At 42.4% G+C, this 25,984-nt stretch overlaps 1 protein-coding gene across 5 annotated transcripts in view; it reads right to left on the bottom strand.

Annotated features, from left to right (window-relative positions):
- The window catches only part of SPATS2L (spermatogenesis associated serine rich 2 like), a 147,168-nt gene that overhangs the window by 23,058 nt on the left and 98,126 nt on the right, over nt 1-25,984 (bottom strand). For all 5 annotated transcript variants that reach the window (XM_025211260.1, XM_025211262.1, XM_014522797.2 and 2 more), the window contains 2 exons: nt 22,668-22,868; nt 21,887-22,022 (listed from right to left, as the gene is read on the bottom strand). In XM_025211260.1, coding sequence (XP_025067045.1) covers nt 21,887-22,022; nt 22,668-22,868 — 337 coding nt within the window. The remainder of the gene's footprint in view (nt 1-21,886; nt 22,023-22,667; nt 22,869-25,984) is intronic.

Raw genomic sequence — 25,984 nt, 5'->3', positions numbered from 1 at the left:
GTTTTGGAATTACTAAAGTGAAATATTGGTGAAAAAAGATAAAGTAACTAGAAGCAAACCCAGACATCAGCCAGTAGTAACCAATTTAATACAATGATGACATTATTGGCCAGTCTGCCCTTCTGAATTTATATGCTGATGCCTCTGATTAAACTGCAGAAAAAAAACGGTGGGTGCAATGATACTCAAGTTACCTAACATTTTCTCTTTTTCATGACACAGATGCACCCTCCTAATAGCCATGTTGACATGATTAATTTCTCAGTGCAGTTTGCTACAAAATTTATTTATGGCTATGTAGGAACTACTGCTTTTGTTTTTAAGTAATGAATGAATTAGTCAGTTTTTATATAAAGAACATTGCCCAAAAGGTTACTGGCTGGAGGATTTATTCTACTTCTCCACCAGTGTTTGTAGGAGCTAGAAGTTAGGGTAGGTCCAGCGTCAGTTCCCTTCCCACTTCCTACAGAATTCCTGGCCTCTCACTGTGGAGACAGAGCTCCTGTGCCCCTCTACCATTCACTCTCCATCTATGCTTTTAACTAGGAAAGAGCTGACAGAGGGTCAGCGGTACATTTAACACCAGTGCAGTGTTTAGTGATGTAACAACACTGCAGTGAGCTCCTCAATGGATGGTACTCCTGTTTGTAGTTTTGGTCTCTCGTCCCAATGATCTACTGTTTATTGATCATTATCGATATTAAGTGTTCAGTGCGGGGGAATGCAGAGGGTTTTGGTTTTGGCTTTAGGGACAGTGATGAAAAGTAGGTCTGATACCACAACTAGGTCCAGGCAGGTCACTCGAGGGACAAGTGGAAAGTTTTGCAATATAATCAGTCATCTCTAAGTGCAAGTCTTGGCACTGAATAGGGTATTAGGACTTCAAGATAAAAAAAATGGCAGCATGGAATTTGGCTTTCTTTCTGGGTCATGTCTGGCTCATCTTACTAATATTAGGAATGGAATTGTTAGGGGTGATATCTTTTATGGGACCAACTACACAGCTGGAACAAAGCTAGACAAGCTTTCAAATGCAAAACACTCTTCATCATCATTCTGTGAGGAATCTTACAGAAGTCAATGGGATTGGAGTTTTATATGGAGAATGACTAGGCCTTGCTGTCTGAGCTGTTGTCTTGGCAGGACTATAATATTAATAATATGAGGCAGAGTGATTTATATTAAAAACAAAGGACAGTATAGCCTCACAGCACTCCCAGTGCAGGCCTGTCTCTGGTTGTCACTTTGGCCCACAATCAGAGCAGCTATGCTCTGGATTCTCTGGATTTGTAAACAGATAGAGTGAAATCTAGAAACAGACTCAGAGTAAAATCTTCCTCTGTCAATGCTCTGAACACGTCTACATTCAAACCCCCTCACTCCCCCACACTCTACACATCTGGTAGTTGTTCAAATCTGAACTTAGCTAGAAGCTATTTTGGGAAACAGGAAACTGAACTGTTGCTCCAGTAAATCCTAATCACACCTCCTGAAACAACGATGGAGATAGTTCCATCTGGTCTGCAATTAAACATGCATGGGTTCAAACATCCCTGTTCCAGAAAACAAGTTACAACAATTCAGCTTCCTAGTGCAGAATGAGCTCATTGTGATCCTAAACTTGACACCACATTGTGTAACAATAAAAACAGGCCATGATTTTCCTCTACCCTTTTCTCTTCACATTGGTATAGCTTCATTGATTTCCTAATTCAGTATGCCCTTGAGAGAGATCTGTCAGTTGACCCATCATATATGGAATGTTCATTGACAGAAAAGGACAGGAAGGAATCACGTGGAAAGGTCAGTAGTATACTCAAAAAGTTTCCATGAAGTCAGTGACTGGAGAATAAGGCCTTTGAAGAATAATGGGAGTATAGGAAAGCTGATGCCAACAGTAGTACAAACACCAGAACTAGAGTACAGGAATTTCAAGTGGAAATGGCAGCATTCCCCTGAAAAGGAGAAAGAGTTCAGCCTGATTGGCCACGTCCACATGAACTTGGATATTTGGTTCCCCAGGGACAACTAGTAGTGGCATACCTTGTGCCACTGCTAACTGTCCCTGGGAAACACCTGTGCCACGTGCCCTCTAGTGTGTGGCAGGTTACCCCAGGTGGGGTAGGGAAGGCTGGGGCCAGCACCGAGATGGCCTCAGCAGCCTTACCTGGGGTTTCCTGGGGCTGCAGTAGCTGTGATCCTGCCACTTGGAGCCTGGCTGGCAGCCAGAGTGTGGCTTCAGTTTGCCAGGCTCCGGTTTTGAGCAGCAGGTGCTGCTCCTGCATGCACCACTCCGCTTTATTTTTGCCACGGTTTTTTTGACCCTTGGATATCCACGGGTCAACCCCCCTCTCCCCCTCCTCCCCCCAAACACTACTCCCTTGCAGCTTGGAGAACAGCTGGATGTGCAGTATGTGGTGCTGCAGAGGTGTCTGCGGTGCCACATATGGTACGGCTGTGCTCATCTGGATGCAGCCATTGAATCCAAACCCTCTGCTTGGCAAAAAGGCTAAACTGTCCTATACAGCAGATATGCTACACCATTTCTGCAAAATAGAACGTTAAGTCTCCTGGAGACTTTTACTATATGAGAAAAACAGAGTGCAAAGACAAGTTTCAATGCATCTTTGTCAAGTAATTTAGTAAATGCCCCTTCCCTCCTGAAGACATCTGGTATATCAAAAAAGTGTAGGCAGTATGATTAGTTGAATGACTAAGTAATTTCCTTGTAAAAACTTATCAACTCTATGAAAACGAGAAACCCTTTGTGAGCACTGAGGTAGATCTCTATGTGGCAAACCCTGTTTTCTATTTTTTTCCCCTAGAAAAATATCTTATAGTAGAGAGAATAAGAGGCCTCTTACAAATGTGAAGAGAACAATGAATGCTGGGTTGGACCTCACATAGAAAAAAGACAAAGGGGAAAGAAAGGGAGTGGTGTTATTTCCCAGCTTGGAAAAAAATGAGGCAGAGTAAGAACAAGAAGAAAATATGTTAAGGAACATAGGGCAGTTATATACCTAACTCCAACAGCAACACAACACACACAATTTGCGGCAGAGATAAAAACTAAACCCAGGTCTCCTGAGTCCTGCTCCAGCACTTTAACTATAGATTACTCCTTCTGAATTGTTGTTTTTCTCTTTACAGAGCTTCCTAAAGGAGAGACAGTTGCCTTCAGTTTAGCAAAGTAAAGCAAATGTCTTTGTAGGGTGGAAGTGAATGACAAGGTACCAGTGGCTGTTTCCTATGTGACTGGGCCACCAGAGCCAGACTACAAACTAAGAAAACAAGACCAGTTTCTAGTCTATGAAAAGTCTCTCTTTAGTACAACATCACAACTAGTTACTTACAGAATAGGCAAAAGCAGGAAACTTTTATGCTGGAGTAAATCAAGCTGTCAGATAGATTCTTCTGATTAAAAGACACGCTAGGCCCATTTCGCAATGAGTATTCTCTAGGCATATCAGCACAACTTGGAACCCACATAGGCAGTTGATAATTCCAGTCTGTTGATTTGAAAAGCAACAGCATCTCAGAATCTATTTCTTATTAATCATCTGTGACCAGTGACCACACATAGTATTCAACTTCCTTGACCAAGTGCCCCAGGTGGTACAATGGAACAGTACAAGTGTTGTTTATGAGCTCAGTAGCAAGTCTTGTTAATTTGTACACAACGCCTTCTTCTGTCCCCATCCTTTTCCAAAATATGCTGTGGCTTTTGATGCTGGTTTCTTTGACTTTAAGAGTCTTATGGACTTTTGCTTTTGCTACTCAGGTTTTGAAAGTGCATCTCCAGGGTATCCCACAGCTTATATAAACACAAACTTTTAGTTGGGGGAAAAAACCAAAAAGTTACAATTCCACATAAGCCAACTGCATCTAGTTCAACTCATGTCACACATGTTTTCTCTACATGCCATTAACAGACCTTTGAATATTTGCTGAACTCCTTGGCTGGTTACATTTTCTTTCGATGCCAAATATAAAAAGGTTTTATTACCTAAGCAAGAATGAGATTGGAACAGCCCCAATTTTATTGCATATTGCACAGCTAATCACAGCAATAACTTGTAATTTTCTAGACAGGTTTCCACTTCTAACCTATTTTTGTACACTATAAAGAATATCTCTGGAAAACTTTCAGATTCTACATATATGGGGCTTACAGAAGAGCTGAGATAGAGAGTAACAAGCCTGAAAGTGCCTCTGCAGCTACAAGCTGTCGCCTATAAAGATTTTAGAATTTAAAAAAAAAGTGATAAATGTGTCATTCATTTGCCAGTATCAGAACAAGTAATGTCTTAGATTAAGTGTGACAGTCATAGAGAAGTGGGGCTGGAAGGGGACCTCCAGAGATCATCTAGTCCAACCCCCCTACCTAGGACAGGATTATCCCTATCCAAACCATCCCATACAGCCATAATTTAACCTCTACATACGGCCCTCAACCCTGACACAACACAGACCTAACACCCTAACCTGTCACAGGTAAAGCAAGGGATCCATGGCAGCAAATGTCCTGCTTCTATAAAACATTGTCAATATATGTTCAAGAGATCCCGGGTAGAGGGCCATACCCTCTGCTATAGAGGAAGGCAAAAAACCCCACAGTCCATATCAATCTGATCATGGGGTAAAATTCCTTCCTGACTCCATATATGGCACTTGGTCTGACCCTGAGCAGAGGGGCAAGACCCTTTAGTCAGGAACCTCCAGCTTTGCTCCTAGCAGGAGAATCTGCACACCCCAGTTGAAGTACCCAACCTCAGTTGTAACCAACACCCAATGCCTCTGGGGAGGCTTAAAAACACCCTGACACATACAGCAGAAAAAAAAAGGGTGGGGGGAGTAAAGGGAAACGGGCAGGAGCAACCAGCAAAGTCCAGAAGCATGGGAGATGCCCATGGCAGAAAATAGGCATAGCTACGCCTAGATCATCCCCGACCAGTGACTATCCAACTTCTTCTTGAACATCTCCAGTAATGGAGAGTCCACAACTCCCCTAGGCAGTCTGTTCTACTGCCTCACTAGTCTAACAGTGAAAAAGTTTTTCCAGATATCCAATCTAAATTTACTTTTCTGCAACTTCAAGCCATTGGTCTGCCTCCTCTCTGCAGCAAGGGGGAAAAGGTGATTCTCTCTTCTTTATGGCAGCCCTTCAAGTATTTGAAAACTGCTATCATGTCCCTTTTTAAGTGCCTTGGAACATATCTGTCTCCTTCAGCCTCTTCTATATGACTTGCCTTCCAAGCCGTTGATCATCTTTGTTGCCTGCCTCTGGACCCTCACTAACTTCTCCATGTCTTTTTTATAACGTGGAGCCCAGAACTGCACACAGTACTCTAGATGAGGCCTAACTGATGCCGAGTAGAGAGGTTTGCACCTAATACTTGTATTGATGCAGCCCAAAACTACATTTGCCTTTTGTACAGCTGCATCACACTGTAAACTCACACTGAGTCTGTGGTTTACCAGGACTCCCAAGTCCTTTTCCATAGAGCTGCCAACTAGCCAGATGTTCCACACTTTGTATTTGTGTTTTTGATTATTCCTCCCAAGGTGTAGAACCTTGCATTTGTCCACACTGAACTTCGTACTGTTAGCTCTAACCCAACTTTCCAATCTGTTGAGAACCTTCTGAATTATGCTTACATTCTCCAACGTGTTCACAATCCTTCCCAGTTTCATATCATCCACAAACTTGCTCAAGAAGCTTTCTGTGTCAGCATCCAAATTGCTAACAGTGTTGAACAGGACTGGCCCATTCCCAGAGTTGTGATGCTTCTTCACATTTTTTCTCCTCTGGATTGGGTGCTCTGTTGGTGGAGGGTTTTGATCACCATCCACTGTGGAACTGAGTTTAAAGCCCTCCTTACTAAGTTGGCCAGACAATGCCCAAAGATGCTCTTCCTCATTCTCACCAGATGGATTCCATCTCAACCACACATTCACTTCTAGGATACAACAGTCTCTGCCTGGATCCTTGCCTTCCAAGGGAAGGATCAATGGGAATACCACTTGAGCACCAAGCTCCTTAATCCTTCTGCCAACAGCCTCATAGTCACCTCTGATCGAGTCCGTCTAATTTCTGGCAGTACTGTTGGTGCCTACATGGACAAGCAGGAAGGGGCAGTGGTCAAAAGGTGGGATGAGCCTTGGCAGATTCTCTGTGATGTCCTGAATTCTGTCTCCAGTCAGGCAGCACACCTCCTGGGCCCTCAAATCTGGATGACAAATTGGTGCCTCTGTCCCCCACAGAAGGGAATCACCAACAATCACCACTCCTCTCTTCCTTCTTGGTGCAGTGGTCCTGGAGACCCTGTCCTTGGGGGCCTTGTGCTTCCTGCTCTCTAGGCTGCTGCCTCCTCTGCCTCATGCCTGCAGATGTCTTCTCCTCTGCCCCTTCCTCAGCAGTTCTACTGCAGAGTGCTTGAAAGTGGTTGCTGACTTCAGTCTGCTACTCTTCAATCCTGGGGGCCCTCCTTCATTAAGTAGTCACATGCTTTCACTTCTCCTCATTGCCCTTCGGTGGCTCCAGTAACTTTTGTCCAAGTAATCTTCTTGGTCCCAGATGCAATGCAGTATGGACACCCGTGCTTCCAATTTGTGAATCTTCTCCTCCAGGGCAGACACCAGTTTACACTTGGTGCAGATGAAGTACTCCTGACCCTCTGAGAGGAACATGGACATAGCACATGCCACACAGATCACAACAGAGTCTGACTCAGACTCTATTTGTGCCTCCTTTGCTCCCTGGAACACACTTATGGTATAAGGATAAAAAAAAATAGGGGATGGGAGGAAAGACACACCACAAGAACCTCCGCACTGAGCACCCATACCAGGGCCCTTGCCTGCGCCCCCACTCACCCACCCATCCACATGCACACACACAGTATCTCCTGCTCCCTGGCTTCCTCCTACAGTTGTTTTCCTGCTTGGTGAAGGGGGCTGGACCTGATGATCTTCCGAGGTCCCTTCCAGCCTTACAATCTATGAATCTATGAGTCAATCTATGAATCTACAACAGCTACTGTTCTCTGCTTACTGTTCAGATTACTGCCCTCAGGCTGCTATGAGAACTAGATCCTCAGATTGAATGAAATGGCAAAGCTCTCCTGAAGTCAAAGGAATCTTGATGATTTATACTTGCTGAGGAAATTGCCTCAAATCTCTAGTGTATCTGGAGGGCATACTTATTCCTAGGAGGTGGCTGCAATTTAATGATCCTCAAACTGGAAATCATCAACTACCACTGCAATGTGAAGGGCTTGCGAACTCTTGGGAACTGTGAACTAATGAAGGAATCTAACTTTCCCCATGGAATATGTAATGCTAAGGAGCACTGGAAGGTAGATAACTTATAGAATCCATGTCTTATTCACTGATATGAGTATGGTGTCTGCCATAATGGAAATTCACTAGTTCTGTTTGATTCCACTTTCAACAGAGAACAGTATAAATGCACTTTAATACAGAACTCTCTTAGCTCTTTACCTGCCAATGCACCTGGATAGACAGCAAAATAAATGGAAGACTAGGAAAAAGAAGAAAAATCTGGGTGGAAAAATAGAAGATAAATGTATTCAGAAAGAAGAAAAACAAATGAGTAACTAATGGATGTAAAATAGACATAGGGAAAGCAAGCACATACTTGTAATATTGGTGTCTAAGCAAACCCATTTACTTGCTAACTTTGGGATTTCCCATAATTTTTCACATGGTTTTTGGAATATTAGCCCAGTTGTACTATTCTTTGAATAAAAAAGATCCTTGTACCCTCTTGGATGCTGTATTAAAACTAAAAATAATTTAGCTCACATAGCAATATTACAAGACCATAAACTGATCAGTTTACACATTTAGGGACTCAAACCAATTGAAAGCCTGTTTTCTGGCCAAGTTACAAGATCACAAAAAGCATGAACTATTTGCTATATGGAATGATAGATTTATAAAGATTAAAAGCATAAACATATTTCCCAAAAGGCAAGTGGGTCAGAAGAACATTACAGGTCAAAATGATAGTCAATCATGCTCCATCAGAGTTGATTAGTTAGGTCTTCAGTAAGGTCTGGGTGGTTTTTGCTATTGCTTTATTATGTGTCTTTCACAGGGCATAAAGGAATAAAGATTTATGTTTGAATTTCAATGTATTATACAGTCATTTTTTCAATGATCATGAAAAGAACTTTACTCCATGAATAAGCAAACTGTACTGGAAAAAGAAGATGGTGATAGACCATTCTCTGTGGCTGCACGGGACAGGAGAAGAAGCACTGGTCCTAAAAAATAGCAAGTGTAACAGGAGACCAGCCTAGCTAGACAGGAATCTCTTCAATGAGCTGAAACTCAAAAAGGAATTCTACAGAAAGTGGAAACTTGGTCAGATGTATAAGAGTATTGCATGGGCACGCAGGGAGAAAATTAGGAAGGCCAAAGCACAATTGCAGATGTAGCTGTCAAGAGACGTAATCAGCAATAAAAAGGGCTTCTACAAGTATGGCAAAATTCAGAGGAAGACCAGAGACACCATAATTCTCTTATGGAAAGTGGAAGGCAATTTAGTTATGGATGATTCAGAGAAAGCTGGAGTATTCAACGCCTTTTTTACTTTGGTCTTCACAAATAAGCGTAGCTATTGGAGGACAAGCACAGCTGGAATCAAAGATAGAGAAGGACACAAACAGCCTGCACAGTAGTAAAAGTACAGGTCAGGGATTACTTGGAGAAGCTAGATGCTTTCAAGTTGGCAGGGATGGATGGGATGCACCATAAGGTAATCAAGGAATTGGGTAAGGTAACTTCAGAGCCATTGGCTATCCTTTTTGAGAACTTGTGGAGGTCATGTGAGGTCCCAGAACAGGGCAAATATGGTGCCCATCTTTATAAAAGAAAAGAAGGAGGATACAGCGGATTTATAGACCAGTCAGCCTGGTCTGTATCTGGAAAGATCATGGAGCCGATCTGCAAGGACTCTTATTTTGAAGCACCTGGAGGAGAACAAGGTGATGAGAAATAGCCAGCACGGAGTCACCAAGAGCAAGTCATGCCGGACCAAGCTGATTTCCTTCTATGATAAGGTGACAGGCTCTGGGGATAGGGGGAGAACAATGGATTGATGGACCTTGACTTAAGCAAAGCTTTTGACACTGTCTCCCATAACATTCTCACTAACATGCTAAGGTAATACAGACTACATGAAAGTATTACAGGTAGATAAATAACTGTTTGGATCATCACGCTCAATGAGTATTCATCAATGACTTGGTGTCTAGTTAGGAGGAGGTCTCAAGACCCCCCAGGGGTCTGTCCTGGGTCTGGTACTGTTCTATATCCTCATTAATGCTTTGGATGATGGGATTGAGTGCACACTTGTAGATGACACCAAGTTGGGTGGAGATGTAGAGACTCTTGAGGGTAGGACTAAGAACCAAAATGACCTGGAGAAATGGTTTGCAATCAACCACATGAAATTCAACAAGGACAAGTGCAAAGTCCTGCAAAGTCCTTGGGAAGGAATAACTGCATCTACAAATACAGACTGGGAAAAACTGGCTAGGCTACAGTATTGCAAAGAAACATCTGGGGGATACAGCAGACCATACGCCAACAGCATGCTCTTGTTGCAAAAAAAAGATTGGAGCCAGAGTTAAGACTTATAGGAAAGGCTGAAAAAATTAGTGTTTAGTCTGGAGAAGAGAAGACTCACAGGGAATTTGATAACAAATCATCAAATAATTGAAGGGCTATTACAGAAAGAATGGGAATAGATTATTCTCTGTGGCAGAAGGGGACAGGACTAGGAGCAATGGCTTCAAGATTCAATAGAGAAAATGTAGGTTGTAGATTAGGAGGTACTTTTTTATACTATAAGAGTGGTCAAGAATTTGAACAGGCTAGCTATGGAAATTATTCTATTAATCTCCATTCTTGAAAGTTTTCAAGAGCAGGTTAGATATTTGTCTTGGATGATTTAGTCAGGGATGCTCCTGTCTGGAGCAGGAGGTTGAATTAGATTACCTTGTGAGGTCTCTTCCAGCTCTATGTTTCTACGTCTATCAAAACCTATGTACAGTAGTTGCAAACTGCCCTTAAATACAAAAGCCTGACTCATACTTTACTTCAGAAAGAGAATATGGGAACTGATCCTGTGAGATTTGGAATGCCTCCTCCAATGACAGGTGCTGGCTCTCACCACTATGGACTGTGCCCATCCTTTAGGCTGAACCTCACTTCTTGTAGATGCCCATGATCCTCATAACTTCTGAAAAAGATAGGCTTTATGACATACTCAAAGGCTACCAAATCTAAGCTCTGGCAGAGCAAAAAGGGAAATTCATTTAAACATGTAAGACCCCTCAAGGGAACTGTTCTAAAGATTTCCTTTCTCTTCCCTCCTGGAAGCTCTGTGTCTAATTAAATAGCAATGTTATGAACCTTGGTCAAAATCACAGATGCACTTTTTTAACCAGGGCTGCAAAAGTCATCTTTGACAGTTTTTCTGGTTAGTTCCAACACTAACCTCCTTTCAGCCTTCTACCATCAGCTCTCCCTCCTCCATTCCCCAAGTCGAATACTTATTTATTTGTTCTATTGTACCACTTGAGTCTGATGTGACAGAAACACAGAGCTGAGTATCATCAGCACTCCAAATCTATTGCAGCGCAGATTTCCTCTCTATTACTTCATATGGCTCCCTATGTAAGTTGGATAAGAGGTGACAAAAAATCAACCCCTGTAGCATCTTCTGTGACAGTGAATAAGGTGTAACTTTGTGAATGGAGACAAAAGAGGAATTCAGCAAAGTAACAGGAAGGCAAATGATTTGGTGGTGTTTATTAGGAAACTCAGGCAGGAGGTAAGTTTTCACATTCTGTTTCAATCAATAACCAGCACCAGCCAAGTAGTTCTGTCCTATATCCGTTTCCTTTTATTCTTTCTCCATTTAAGTTTACTAACTGCAGAACAATAAAGTGCAATAGTAAATATTTGATAGCACTTCTAATGGAATGATCCAAACTGTTTAAACACTTCTTAAACAATACACTGTTCATATTACCCACCAATCTCCACTCCACTTTGGAGTGGAGAATGACAACCAATTACTGCATCACATACCAATGTAAGGAGGAGAAATTTGGGCTAAGGACATCATGTGAACCTCAATGTTTTGTTAAGAAGGCCAAATAAGCACCTAAGTCCATGTACAGATAGGCAACAGCTCAGTTTAACAGGTCACTTCTGAAAAAATGGCAAAGCAGGGGGCCTCTTTAGGTGCCTATACCCAATGTATAGATACTGGGATTCACAAGATCCTAGCCAAATCTGCTTGCTCCTTGTCCCTAAGTTTCCAGTGGTAAAACCAGATTTCTGCTATGGGGCTCTCTCAGTCCTTCCCTTAGCTAACTGCTGAAGGTATCTCCCATTCTGTGAGGATAAGCTATTGTGGCCTTTTCACTGTTCTTTTTAATGCAGGCTGTATTTTATTTATTATTGTTTTACTCCCTCTCTTATTTTAGAAAGCCATATTGACTGAACGTGCAAGATGATTGGTTGTATATGGGAAAGCATAGTAATCTGAATGCAAAAACTGGCTATCTAGAGAAATAATCCATATATTTACTGTCACAGATAATCAGCTTCAATAAGAAAAGAACTTGGGTTACTTCCTATTTGATTGACACCAAGCTGCTCATGTCTTGTTATATCCCTTTCTCCTTCTAATTCAGTGTCTGGGGCCAGTGTCAAAGGATTTATGAAATCTGAAAAGGGGTTCTAGCTGTCAGTTTCTTATTTTGTAAGATCATTAAGCTATTCTATTTATCAAAGTTAAGTGTTTATGGTTTGGGGAAGAGGATTAAAAGGCAGATGGGAAGGCAGATATATAAATAGCTTGGTTACCAGGAAAAAAGCTGAGTAAGAACATTGTAACATAAGAATTATATCATATAATTTTGCTGTAGCTGCAGGTCTGTATGTAAGAAATGGGATTTGCTTCATCATTAGAACATAGCATTGTGCTGATTAAACACAGAAAATATGCAAGGAGAAGCCCAGGACTGCCAGAGATGGCAGAGGCTTGTTTACCATAAGAAAGGTCTAATGGTATGGGAAGGGCTCAGAATTGGTTGAAAGTTAAGTACTATAAATAAATAAATCCTGCTCTTGGGTGTAGGAATTGTGGCTGTGCCTTTGGCATATGCTGCCAGAATTTGCACTAGTGTATCATGGCAAAACAGCACCAATGCCAAGCTTTAATGAATAGATGGCACAGCAGTGATAGGGGTAAATTATGGGAACTACTGTCTCATTTCATGATTTAATATTCACATCTATTTTGAATTTGTTCTGACTTCAGTGGAAAAAAACCATTTTTCTCTGGTTTAAAGCATGAAATTTAGTGGGTCTACAAGAAAAATTATAGGTTTTTGCTTATGAGTTTCCAGAAGGGAAAAAAAGACAATCAGCTGCATTTGTCCAGAGAGCCTATTTAAAAGATGAAAGTTACTAATGTCCTTTTAAAACAGTAGCTCAATGTTGCTGGTCTGGCAGATTTGTGGTTGTTCTTTTCTGATGAGATTCAGAATACTTCCAAGGTTCACACTCATCAGAATCAGCTCTCTCTCTCTCTCCAGCAGTCATTGTTATAATCCTATTAGTCCTAAATAAAGGGAAGAAACCTGAAGTACAATTGAACTTTTGCTACTGAAATAATGTATGAGTCTAAGCCACAGAGACATTGCAGGGAGACTATTAATATACGGTGCAATTTGTACTAGCTTTCTGGGAATCATACTAAAACCAAAATAAGGCCATTTCAGTACCTCAGGTATTTATCAATCTTCCCTTTCCTCATGACAACCAATTCATTCATTTATTATCGCAACTCTAGGGGTTTTGCTATCTAAGTAGAGAAAGAAGAAAAGAAATGAAAGAAGAAATTCTTACCTGTTACCACCTGCTGTGGGCGCAGAAAGCTCAGGGAGCATGTGCTCCCTGCTGCTGCATCGCCTTAACCACCCTGCCCTCCCCCACACATTGCTTGTACTCCCCCACCCCCCAATGCATGGATTGTGCCTCCCCACACTCCCATAGACTTACCTGGAGGAATTTGCGGGAACTGCTCTCCACCACTGCCTGGCTGCCCATGCATGTGCGTGTACACATGCACGTGGCGCCCCCTGCGTACTGCTCCCTACAGCCCCTAGCAACCCCTTGCAGGCTGGAACTCTGCCAGCCTGCAAGGGGAAACCCAGTTTCCTGTGTTTTTCTCCTTCAAAGGAGAAAACTCGCATTTTTCTCCAGGAAAGGAGAAAATCCATGTTTTTTCTTCAGAAAACAGAAAACCTGGATCCCTGCGGATATCTCAGAACTAATCAACAATTCAAAGGGACACTAAATTTAGTTTAAAATATCCAGATTGGTTTTATAGTATGTCTCCAACCATTACTTTTCATCTAGTTATGAACTTGCCTCCTAAAATCATTGTATTTGATTCGAGGAATGTACGGAAAGGTTATTGAATGAGACAAAGCTCTACCATGACTGCACATCTTGCAAAAAGATGCTTCTTTAATTCAAAAGCCTAAGCTTTGTGTCTGTTGGACAATGTATTAAAATACTTTGGGTGTGTAATGCAATTGTATACACAACCCACAAAAACAGAACAGATGATTAAAAATTACTAAATCACAATGTGGTAAGGCTAAGGAAATTATACTTCTCTAGGCTTTCTGTGTACTTGTAATCCTGTAAGAACAGCCTTAGATTACATATTTTGCAATGTTTTGGTAAACAATATTCTTACATGGATTAGTTCAACTATATTTAAATTGTCATGGAATTTTAAGTTCCCTATATTTGGTCATTGTATTAACAAATACACAACAGTTGCATAACACACCAGATTATGCCAAATTTTATTCAGGATATAAACATGGAGTCTGATGGAAAGCAACTAAACATGAGACTTGGTAAATCACTTTCACTGCAATCTCTCCCCTCTATGTTGCATTAATTGGTAAAAGCAAAAATGCCCAAAGGCCTTTATTATTCAAGTTTCTTTTGCTCCCCTTTATAACTATTCTTACTAACAGTGTTCTGGCTAGCAGCCCTTTGTTACAGTGGTGCCTGCTATTGCCATTATAATTAAAGGTCCATTTGTGTTTTCTTTACAGATCACTTTAAAAGCACTGCAAACTTGGCTCTAAAAAGTTGTTGAGACTGAAAATGGGTACAGAAGGCTTCAATGTGGGAGAATGTTTTAACTGTTACAACTTAAGAAAATGAAAGGATTAATTTATTGTTTAAAAATGAGAGTAGCATGGAACAGCATTGCTTTGGGAGACCTGCTTTGAAATGGACTAAGAAATAACTTATTTTAAAACTGAAATCTCACATTACCTCACAGGACAGCCCAGGCCCACTACTGATATTTTCCAAGAGAGAAAAACAGATGAGGTATTAAGATTGAAAAATAATCTATTGCCCAATGTGTAATAACCACTTTTCAAGAGGAATTTTATTATATTCCTGATTTTACGGAATTATGAAAAAAGCCTTAGCAAAACCATTAGCAGTGCTTATTTAGTGTCATCAGCACACTGCTAGGATTCCTTCATACCACACCATTTGGTTTTCCTTCCTAGCTGTGCAAGTTAATTCCCCATCTCCATTTTATCTGAGCACTTCCCTATTTTTATTGTTTTTATCCCCACAACACCCTTGCAAGGTGGAAGAGGGCTGTAGTCACTATTTTGCAGGTGGAGAACTGTGGCACAGAGACTAAATGATTTCCCCAGGGTCAACATCGAAGTCTGTTGCAGAGTAGGAAATTGAAATGGACTCTTCTTAACACAGCTGCATGCTGGAAGAATTAGACCAAATTTCCTTTCCACACCCTGGATAACCTTGCCCAGCTGACAAGATCATAACACAAGGTGGTACTTCTGTTGACTATGGGCCTGATCTTGTGTTGTGATCTATGTAATACCAGCAATTTGCTGGTATGGATTAACAATGCAGGATGAGGATGGGTATGGCATTTACTGTGGGTAAGATCATCATCTCTCATGTGGATAGTGCAGGCAGGAGAGTAAGTGCAGGCTTTGGAGGCCCTAATAAGCTGGATTCTAGGGATAACATGACAACCTTTAAAAAATAACACTGCAGGTTCAATGAAAATTAGAAACCATCAGCTGCAAGTCAATGTCTCTAATACTACTAACACTGTTTGAATGAAACTGAGCAGGAGGTCCATGAACATATAGTTCCTATATCAGTCAAGGGAAGAAGCAGAGGAAATTAAGACGCTTATTTATTTGAGACATCAGCTCTTAATATCTGCAAGGTAGTGTCAAGGAGACGGACTGCACATTTCACTTGGAACCAAACAAAAGCTAGTGAACGTGAGCTATGAAGTACAACCCAAACTGCCAGAATCTGCTAGAGGTAGGTGGAAAAAAATATAGAAGTCCATGAGTATGGGAGACACTGGGGAGGAACTGGCTCCCCTCCAGAGCAAGTAGGTACTAGAAGTAACTGCAAGGGGACATTTTCTGGGTTCCTTTTCACAGATGCCAGTGCACAGCTAGCAGCAGCATGGATTCTTCCCAGTGTGACTAAAGCAGTAAGTGTGAATGGGTTTCTCAGGGCCCTTAGAGTTTCAGGGGGGAGGGGGAGGCTATGCATACTCCTCATTCCAATGACACTACTGAAAACAATGTAAGGGTGGTATTGATATAAACATCAAAACCAATTCTGGTGGGCTTCGAAAGAAGATGCTTCAAAGGCTCAAGGAAGGCAAAAGGCCTTCCTGGAACCTGGAAATATAGCCAGAGGATTTCTTGGAAAAGCTGGAAATGGATGCAAAAAAATGTAGAAAGACATCATAAAAATACTGGCTAATTAATCCAGGTAATGACTGGTTTTGCCTCCCATGCACCATCCCATAAGCACACATATGGTTCCAAAAAGCTATTGTTTTACCACCACCAGATCACCAACTATTTGAGGCAAGACCCTCACAAAAAATATCAATTCAACAGTTCATCAGAAAAGACATGCAATCAACTGAGATCTTTGCATGTCATCATGTGAGAGTGTTTGCTAGACTGAGGGTTTGCTTGAGTCATTCTGCTGCTCAGAAACTGTGACAACTGGTAGAATTACTTATTGTAGCCTATTCAGAGAGCACAGGTACAGCTATGCTCCTTTAAGTTACCTCCCCCAGTCTTCTAATTAAAATTGGTGGGGAAGCTGCTTTTTCCTTCCCTATATATGGAATACATCCTTCTCATCTTTTCCCAGGATTTGTTTTAGTACATTTATAAACTAGTAATAGTGCCTGGCTTTGCTTGTCCAACTTTATTCTGGATCCAATTTCTAATGAACAAATGATAAAGCTTTCAAATATCATTTGCACACTTCAAAAAGTCTTGAATTTGCTGTTTTTAATGCTCCTTTTAGGGTGCTGGACATATGAATATGTCTGAGATACAAAGGAGATGAGATGATTGTCTCTGGGCCAGCGTTGCATGCAATGTAATTACATTTGGCTCTGTTTTCTACAGATTATTTTCCATTTGTGGTGAGAAGCAAACCATATGGGCAAATAGCACATGTTTCCTTTTAGCTCTCCATATGACTTTGTGTGTGGATGCTTGATAAGTGAAAATGATTTTCTAGCAAGAAGTGTTATGAGAACTGTGGCTCATTTTGTGCCTTATACATTTCACTCAGATATCTTGGAGCTCCTTTTTAGGAGGAAGTTGATCTTATCTTCCCAATTTTTCTATGCCACAGTAAATATATCCTCTTGTGCTCAGCCAGTCACAGCCTTGCCTAACCCCAGATGTGTTAGGATTTCTATTATTCTTCTGGAATCCTTGTGCTCTTCCAAGAGACAAGGATTGTGCCCAGTCACGGTACAAGCAGGAGGGCATGGGAGCAAGGCACAATCTACACTGGAGAAGAACATGGAGGCCAGGTATACTCTACATAGCAAGGTGACAGAGTAATACAAGGACCATACCCTGGTCTATGAAATGCTTTGGGACCCTTTGGGATGAGAGACACTGAATGAAAAGCTAGTCATTATCAATCTGTGTTCAAGAATAGGTGTGCCAGCTGGCAAAAACTTTCAAATTGGCTCTTTAAAGAACATGTGGCATTTCTTTATTTTTAAACAAACATCTCTTTGTGAGTTGTTTGTTGGGTTTTTTTGGTCCCATCACTTCAAAAGTTGATTTAGAAAATAAGTGCTGTATTTCCTCCAGCTGTTAGGAAGGTATATGTCACATCTGCTCACTATCACTCCTTTAAATTAAGATGGGAAAAACCCCACCTTTTTGCCAAGTAGGTGACTTTTTACTATCAGCATAGTCTGGCTCAGGATTAATTTTCTCCCAGCAGTCAAAGTCATGATAAGAATTGCAGAGGCAACCAGAGACATGAGACTTCCTCCAGCAGTTGCCATTCTTGGCTCTAGAGTTTCTGTTGCTAAAGATAAAAGAAACCTAAAAGAATCTCTTGAAAATCTCACCACATGTGATGATAATTTCCTTTAGTAATAATGTAACTGGTTTGTTGCCCAGTGGCAAAAGAAGCTATATGAAGTCATCTCTGAAATGCTTCATTCCTGGTGTTACTGGTAAGCCAGTAATGAGGAAGACGCATCTTTCCATATCAGAAAGAGATTCTGGAAAACACAAAAGACTTGATCCTCTCCCACTGAAGTCAATGAGAGCTCTAATTCTGACTTCAGTGGGGACAGACGGTTAATATAAAAGGGGAATATACAGGCTAGGGACAGACATTACACACAAACTGGTTTAAGTGGTTAGAAACTGGTTTAAACCTGTAACAGAACAGATGTTCAGTGCACATAAACCAGTTTGAAAATGGCTGAAACTGGTTTGAGATAAACCTAGTTGAATGCAGTGTCGCAGAGCACTAAGGTGCCCTGCTCCTAGAGAAGGGAAACTGCCAGGGAAAGAGGGGCAGGGCCTGGCCCTCATAAAGCCCAGGGGCTGAGACCAGGCTAGCAGTTTCTTGCCAGCAGCCAGAGAGGCAGGAGCTTCCAAAGCAAAGATGCGAGATGCAGCCTGACTGCAGGCACAGCTTCAGCTGAGTAAAGGGTGGCAGCTCTAAGAGGTCCGAGCAACGTTGTTATAGCCAGGCGGCTTATGTTTAAGTTGTAGCCAAGAGGCTTGAGTTTGTGTTTTGCTTTGTTGTTACACTGGTGGTTTGGGTGAGGCTGTTAGGGGTTGGAGGAGGCCTCATAGGGACCCACAGTGGTGTGGGGGCCCCAGCGCCAGTGAGGGCGCAGCATCCTCATATGGGACCCACAGTAGTGTGGGGATTCCAGTGCCAGTAAGGGCGTGGCGTGCGGGGTGCATCGACCCCCAGCCCCAGAGAGGGGCGGTTGAGAAGCCCAAGTGCGAGCATGGCGAGCCCCTGAGGAAGGGGGTAGCAGTGCAGTGAGCCCCGGAGAAAGGGGGTAGCAGTGCGATGGGCCCGAGAGACAGGCGGCTTGACCGAGAAGGCCCCAGTGGGCACAGAGCCCAGGAAAGGGGCGGCATAATGGAGAAGGCCCAGAGTGGGCACAGACGGCCCCAGGAGGGGGACGGCGTTCTTAAGAAGGCCCGGAGAGAGGGCGACAGCACAGAGAAGGCCCAGAGTGGGCACAGAGAGCCCCCAGCAGGGGGCGGCAGTACAGAGGAGGCCCGGAGAGACGGGCGCGAGTGCTGACAGAGAGACCGAACAACGTCTATTCCAACTGTGAGGCTTGGGGCGTGGTATAAGGGATGGTTGGAGCCACACATAGCCCATAAGGCTAGGGTGCCCCAAAGCACCTATTTGCAGGACAAGACCCACGAGGAGTCCGGGAAACCACGGGGTCAGAATCAACATAGGGAAGTGACCAAGAGGGTGTAAGGCAGCCTCCCAACTTTATCTAAACATCAAAGACGTGGCAGGCGAGAATCAGAGGGTGCCCTTGGGCTGACTTGGCACAGAGGAAGGGGCCTTAAGGAGATCACAGCCCTCCGGTAGGACCCCGCCGTGACACGTGGACCGGCTTGGCACGGGGGAAGGGGTCTTAAGGAGATCACGGCCCTCCTGGAGGACCCTGCCCGTGACATGCAGTATCAGACTTAACTGATTTGGCTCAAACGGGTTTATGCAATGTCTGTCCCAGAACCCTTGCTAGTTTAAGATAAACCAGACACCCCCAGCATCCCAGCATGCTCCCTGGGCTGGGTGGGGCTCTCTGCTCCACAGTAGAGCTGGCCCCCACCTCTGCTCCCTGGCTGGCACTCTGGAGCTCTGGCAGAGACTTGCAGGCACAGCAGGGTCTGCCTGGCTTCCCCCATCCCCTTCCCCACATTATTGTCAGACCCTCTTCTTCCTGAGCACATGGAAGGGAAGAACAAATTTGAAAAAAAACTGACCTTGAAATAAACATAACTGTAGCAATTTGCATATAGTACCCATAGACTTAGTTCACCTAGAAATAATGCATTTTACCTTTTTAAAACTGCTGCTCTTTGGGACTGTGACATAGCAGCTTTAGTGCTCTGTCACTTTAAGGGCTGGAGCAGACAGCCACCAGGTGGCTGATTGCAGTGGCCATTTTCAAACTTAGACCAGAAAGGCAGCAGTCTGGGTTGAGCAGCCAAGGAGGCAACATCAGGCTGAGCTGCTCCTGGAACACTTGGAGGCAAGGGTGAGGCTATAGGGAAGGAAGAGGCCTCATTGGTCCTGGGTATGACTTGAAACTGCACCCTGCTGAGGAACAGTGGCCTGGTAGAGCTACCTGTAGCAGGGTAGCTCCCCAGAAATGCCAGGCCAGTTACCTTCCTGGTGAAAGGCAAGGAGGGGTGCCTGAAAACCCCAGCCCTCACATCCCTGGTGGGTTCAATCTACACAGGGGGAGCCCAGGCTCATGGGAGTCCTGAGGCAGGGCCCAGGTCAGTGGAGGGACCTGGAGCAGTACCCAGGCTCCTTGTGAGACCTGAGGTTGCAGAGGCCCTGAGAAGGGGCCAGGCATGGCTGTGGCCTCCTGAACCCCACAAGGTGGAAGACGGCCCCTGGCCCCACATACTGGGCTTACGGGCCCCCAGTGTGTGTTTGTGTATGTTTGTATATTTGTCTATCTAAAGGAAGAACCCAGTGCAAACCACTGGAGGGAACATCTGTGAGGCATGGGACATGTAAGGGGTGGTTGGAGCATGTAAACATTGGCTCATTTCAAGTGGGGCACTCAAAGGGCAGCCTCCCACCTACTTAACATCTTGATTATTTAACAAGAAGGCATGGCAGAAGAGCAAGGCGGGTGGTTTGCCCAAAGACAGGGGCGGGTCCATACTAACATTGGGCCTGGAAGTCACCCTTGTCACAGGCACCCACTTACTATGTAGTGTAAACTTTTTTTTTTTCTTTAAAGAAAATGTTTCATGTCCAAAGTCAAATTATCCAGACCAGGTCCAAATCTGTTTGAATCCTGCAAGAACCATATATGGCCCTGTATAACGGCAAGTATCCTCCACCTCAGCCTGAAATGTCTTTTGAACTAGTTTCTTATCACTTCAACTAAACTTTGATGACTGTGATTATTTTTTATTACACATTTGTGACAGACAGCACAGCAGCATTTTATATGCTAAAAAAATAGAGAAGGGAATAGTCATATCTTTTAATCTGCCAAGACCCTGACACACAAACACATTTGGGGGTGGACTCACAAAGACAGATGCTAAAGCTCTGGCCCTCTTTATACACTCACAATAAATTAGAGATCTAACTAAGTGACTGTGACTGCCCATTAGGTGGCTAGACATACAAATTACATTAATTATTTGCTGAACCCATCAGCACAACAAGGCAGGGTGGGCAAAAACACAGCTGAAAATTAGACTCATGCTGTCAGCCTTCTTAAGCAAATTGTTAAAAGCCTTCCTAGAAAATACCATGAGCATATTCTCTCATGTTTCTAAAATCCCTGCAAAACTGAAACAACTGGAAGTGCTGCAGTTGTTAATTAATCCATCTTTACCTGTATACATCTGGGGACAAAGACAGCTCTAACAACTGTATGATATCAAAGGATACTGATACAAGTTGTTATGAGACAACTGTTATGTCTGTATGATTCTGTAGTAATACTGGTATGGTAAAACCAGTCTTGCCAAACTGCAGTCTGAAAGTTGTAAGCTGGCAAAGCAAGTTATGTAATGTATTCACCCTCCTTTGCATACATTACCAAAGTCTTTGGGCCTGACTGCTCTCACTTAAACTAGTGTAAAAAACACAATATTTCACTGAACTCAAAGTACAACTGTCAAAGGGAGAGCACTGCTAGGACCACTAATTAATGAACTAAACATGACAGAATACTGAATAATTTAGTAATACGGATATTTTCCTTTCAAGATTAAATGTCCTTTGGATTCAGTGAGTCAGTGTTAAAATAATGTCGTTGGTCTTCTGGTCAACAGGTTTTGATTCATGCCATATTGGCTCTTTGGCAGAACTTCAAGAGAACTGCAAATGGGATTTTAAAGAGCTGTTACCCGTAGCCTAACTCTGGTCTCATGGAGCTCAATAGATCAGACTTACCTCAAGATGGAAAACTTTGGAAAAATCCATTCATGTTTTGTTTTACTGTTAGAACATGCCATTCTATGCTTTCTTTGTTTCAGGGTTTTTTTTTTTTTTTACTGTTTTAAAATCTGAAGGAATAAACACTGATATTGTAACTTTCCTGATTTATAATATATGCTCTTCACAAATACACTTTAAACAAAATTTTCCTCTGATGCTTGTGGATTGCATGTGCCCAGGATATAGTGATATCTTCCCCTACTGATTTACCTACCAACTGTGTAAATCAGCAAAAGCAGCTTTGATCTTCTTCACTGAATTATCTACCTCCTCTTTGATCATCATGCGGTATCTGGTTAGAGAAACAGTGCAACGCTGCAAATCTTTAACTGATTTTTCAATGTTCGGACCTAAAGCAAAACAAAAATAGTACAAACATGAGCAACCTGATTGCTGAATATTCTGGTGGGGGGAAAAAAAACTCTCAAAGTTATTTTTATAATGTCTTAAATAAAATTATGTACTGAAGTCAATAGGACTTTTGCTAGGGACTCCAACAGTGCCCAGATTTCACTGTTAGTTTTTCTATGCTTTTAATATCCTAAAACATATGATGACATTCAGCCCCAAATCAAAATAATAAGAATTATCAGTATTGGACACTGACAACATCTTCCTACATTTGCAAACAAGTTTTTCTTTGGTAAAAGCATTTCAAATGGACTACAGATATTCCTGTTCATTCTAGTTATGCTGGGTTTCATTCGGTTTTTACTGAAACCAGAACAATTTACCTAACACTACTGAAATTACCCTTGATTTACAGGAGATCTGGATCAGACCCTCTAAATCTATGAAATCTTTCGAATGAAGATGAGAAAAGAAAACCCACTTACAGTTCTGATGTAGAAAGTGATACTATCCCTATATTCTTTTCTTAATGAATTGTCATCGTCCTCCTCCTCCTACCAGTTCATCTAGCTGCAGTCCTCAGATTATGCACCACAAATCCGTTCACCTCACAGTTCAAAGAGTGATTAAAAAATTACATTTACCTCTTTTCTTGATTGAATCATCTGGTTTTTTTTCAAGATGGGCTGCTGGGTTTGATGACTTAACTATAGATGCTTTTGACTTTGGCCTGCCTAGATTATGGTGAGGTTGAACTGATGATTGAAAAGTATCACACTGTTCTGTTCCATTTATAGACTTGTGGTTTAAATCCACTCCTCCTCTTTTATGCTCTAGTCCTTTGTCTGCAAGAGAACATAAAATTATGAGTTGGGAATTACAGACTATGAAAAGATTCATTGTTTTTGGATCAGGATGGTATCATGTTTATACACTGGTAAAATAAGGTTTCTCTTTCACACCCAGACATTCTACAGAATTGTGAACTAGTAACAGGACAGAATTTGATTGGCTCTATCATTAAAAACTGATCTATATATTTGTAATTCAGCAGTCTGAAGAAAAAGGATAAAGTGAACTGACTTTTCTGTACTGATATGGTGAAAATATCTCACCCCAGAAGCTATGTACTTTATTAATTTTAGCCGTTCCTCAAATACCTTGGGACAGAAGCAGACAATACTAAGACTGCTATGCAGAACAAAGGAGTTTGTGTCTTTTTATAATTATCATAGCCCATCAGATTACCCATGTGATATTTCCTTGACTGAATTCATTTAGTTAAATCATAAGTGGCTGAAAACTGGGTAACAAAAAGGAAATAAAACAAAGGCAAAGGTAAGACACCTGGATTCAATAGCTTCTGAGGAGTTAAGATAGCAGTAGCAACTGGCAAGACAAATTGGGATGAAGTTTCCTGCAATGCTCCCCTTTGAATGAGAAAGTGTGTTTTACCATTCTTAGGGCTGAAAGCCTATAATTAAGGGGTCCCAGTGCACAAAGATGTTGGCATCAGGAAGAAGGGGTCACTGGTCAGAGAGAGGCCATGAGAGCTGACCGGCAAGCAAGGAAACACAGAAAGAAAGAGCCTGGTAAGAGTAGAGCACCCTGTTTCACTTAACTGGGGATGGGAATACACAGGGCCTATCCGAGCTGTAGATAAAAAAAATGAAGCTTAAGAACATTTGCATAAAGGACTCTGTTGTGTTAACCTGTATTTCAAAAAGCTGGATTCCCATTGTGAATTAAATGCTACTTTGTTTTAAAGATGCTCTTTTTCTGAATCAGCAGCTTCACTGGCCCCTGGAGAAAAAAATGCTTACGAGATATCAAAAACAGTTGAAGTTACTGGACCAACATGGCTGGTAAAACAGGGCTGAGGCCCTGAGATCCAGTCTCAGGTTGGTTAGACAGCGTAGGTTACCAAAGCAGGGATAAGCAGCATTTTGTAGTTGGGGGTGAGTTTTAACAGAGCTTAGCTTGAGTGCAGGGTCCTTCCAATCCAGCTCATGGTGCTGCCACAGCCACCACTACCTCTGAGCAGTGCTGTCATCAGTGCTTATCCCTGGTGACCGGGTGCCTCACTGGAAAAGACCCCCACAGAAGTAACTCCACAGGCCAGATAAAAGGCTCAAAGGCTGGATCCAGCCTGTGGGCCGTAGGCTGCTGATCTCTGACCTAGAGCAAGGGGCAAGAAGCTAGGCCTATGATCTAAAGAAGCACTCAGCTGGGACTGAAAACAGCCTGAGATGTCTTTCTCTGTAACCATGACAACATCATAAGGCTGGAAGAATAAGGAGAAAAATCAAGTCTGCAATTTTGAATTCACAAAGTGGAAAGGGCAGGGAGGTAGATGTTTCTAATACTGAGGTGTAGTATGCAGAGTGTTCTGATCATTTCACTGTTTATAAGGGATTAAAAAGTGTATTGAAAAAGGGGAAAAAAAGTAACACACATGAAAACAGTTAATTTAGAAAGCTTGTATTTGTGCCTCAGGAAGCAAGAAATATCAGGCCTTCACAGTTATAATTATGAAAAGTGTAATGCATCTCAGTTCAGAAGTAGCAGCTGGCACTCAGGAGCAGGAGCCATGAGCTCCACCTTGACCATGCTACATTTAACCTTGAACAAGTCACTGTTCGTTTCAGTTACTATTCTTCACGCAGCTTTTGCTTTAAAACAGAGCTGTTCTACTGCTGGCATGCAGGCCAGATCTGGCCCAGAGAGCCACAGTATCTGGCCTGCAGGGCTCCTCATGAGTTGCAAAATTTGGCAGCAGGGGAGCAATGGCAATTAATACCGCTAGCCTTCCCCTGCTGACAAATTCCCAAGCCCAGAGTGGCCAGGTCAAGGTTGATCCCTACCCCCTGTGGTCCAAATGGTGTCAGGCTGGCCCCCTCCCTCCATATGGCTGGATTGGGTCCCACTCTGGGCAGCTGGACTGGGGTCCACTGTGCCCACCCTGCACACCGGATCTAGCTCACCAGCTGGATCTGACCTGACGACCGACTGAGCACTGCCTATCCAGCCCATGGAGGAAAAAAGGTTAAGCCCCACCACTTTTAACACAGCCTGTTTCTTACACAATTCATGACATTCTCAGTGATTAAGTACTTCTCAGCAGACAGTACCAGCTAGCAGTCCAGTGGGCAGAGAAGACAGAATCACCACTCCTGAGTTCTGTCCTCAGATCTGTCCCAACTTGTTTTGTGATCCTGGATATGCTGCAAAGTGCTTTGAGATTTTGGTTTAAAATGCAAAATTATTATCACTCAAGATATTTGGCAGTTTTGAACACTCATGGAAAAAATGCCAAATAAAAATCTTTCAGCTTAAAGTCATCTTGCCAGTGATTATAGTTTAAAAACAATTTACCACTAAAATACTTCATCTGTTATTTACCTCAGCATCATGTTTGAAAATGTCAAACAATCCATTTTGAGGCCCAGAAGCAAGAAGAGCCACACAGCCAAGCAAACAACTTCTAAAACACAATTCAGCACAATTAGGGCAGATTGGAAAAGTCTGCACTGAACCCCTGAATGTACCAGCTACACAACACATATCACTAAGATTAGGAACACAGACTCTGACAAACAAATGGAAAATCAATGGCTGGTGTAACTAGAGCTAAAGAAGTAAACTTCAGTGGTGTTCAGTATTTCGTAAGGGTTTGCAACACTAACATTTTAGTCTAAGATGTAATCTCCAATGTATTAACAGCTAAGCATTTACCAAGACCTGGCAGTAATGGGACCAGCCCAAAGAGACTCACTCTGAATCCCCAGGGGAGCTACCGACTATGGAATGTGTGTTTTATCTTGTTATAACACCGTGACATTCAGAATCTAAAAAAAAAAAAGTCTTGACAGAGCACTTTGCTGGAAGAGGAAAAGCTGTCTTGGTGTTTTGGGGGAATTAGCAGAATTTCCCTATATGAAAAACAACTTTAAAAGTGGGA

This window comes from Alligator sinensis, unplaced genomic scaffold (assembly GCF_000455745.1).
Source record: "Alligator sinensis unplaced genomic scaffold, ASM45574v1 scaffold258_2, whole genome shotgun sequence".
In the NCBI taxonomy this organism is placed as follows: Eukaryota; Metazoa; Chordata; order Crocodylia; family Alligatoridae; genus Alligator; species Alligator sinensis.
This window is presented reverse-complemented; position numbering and strand designations above follow the sequence as displayed.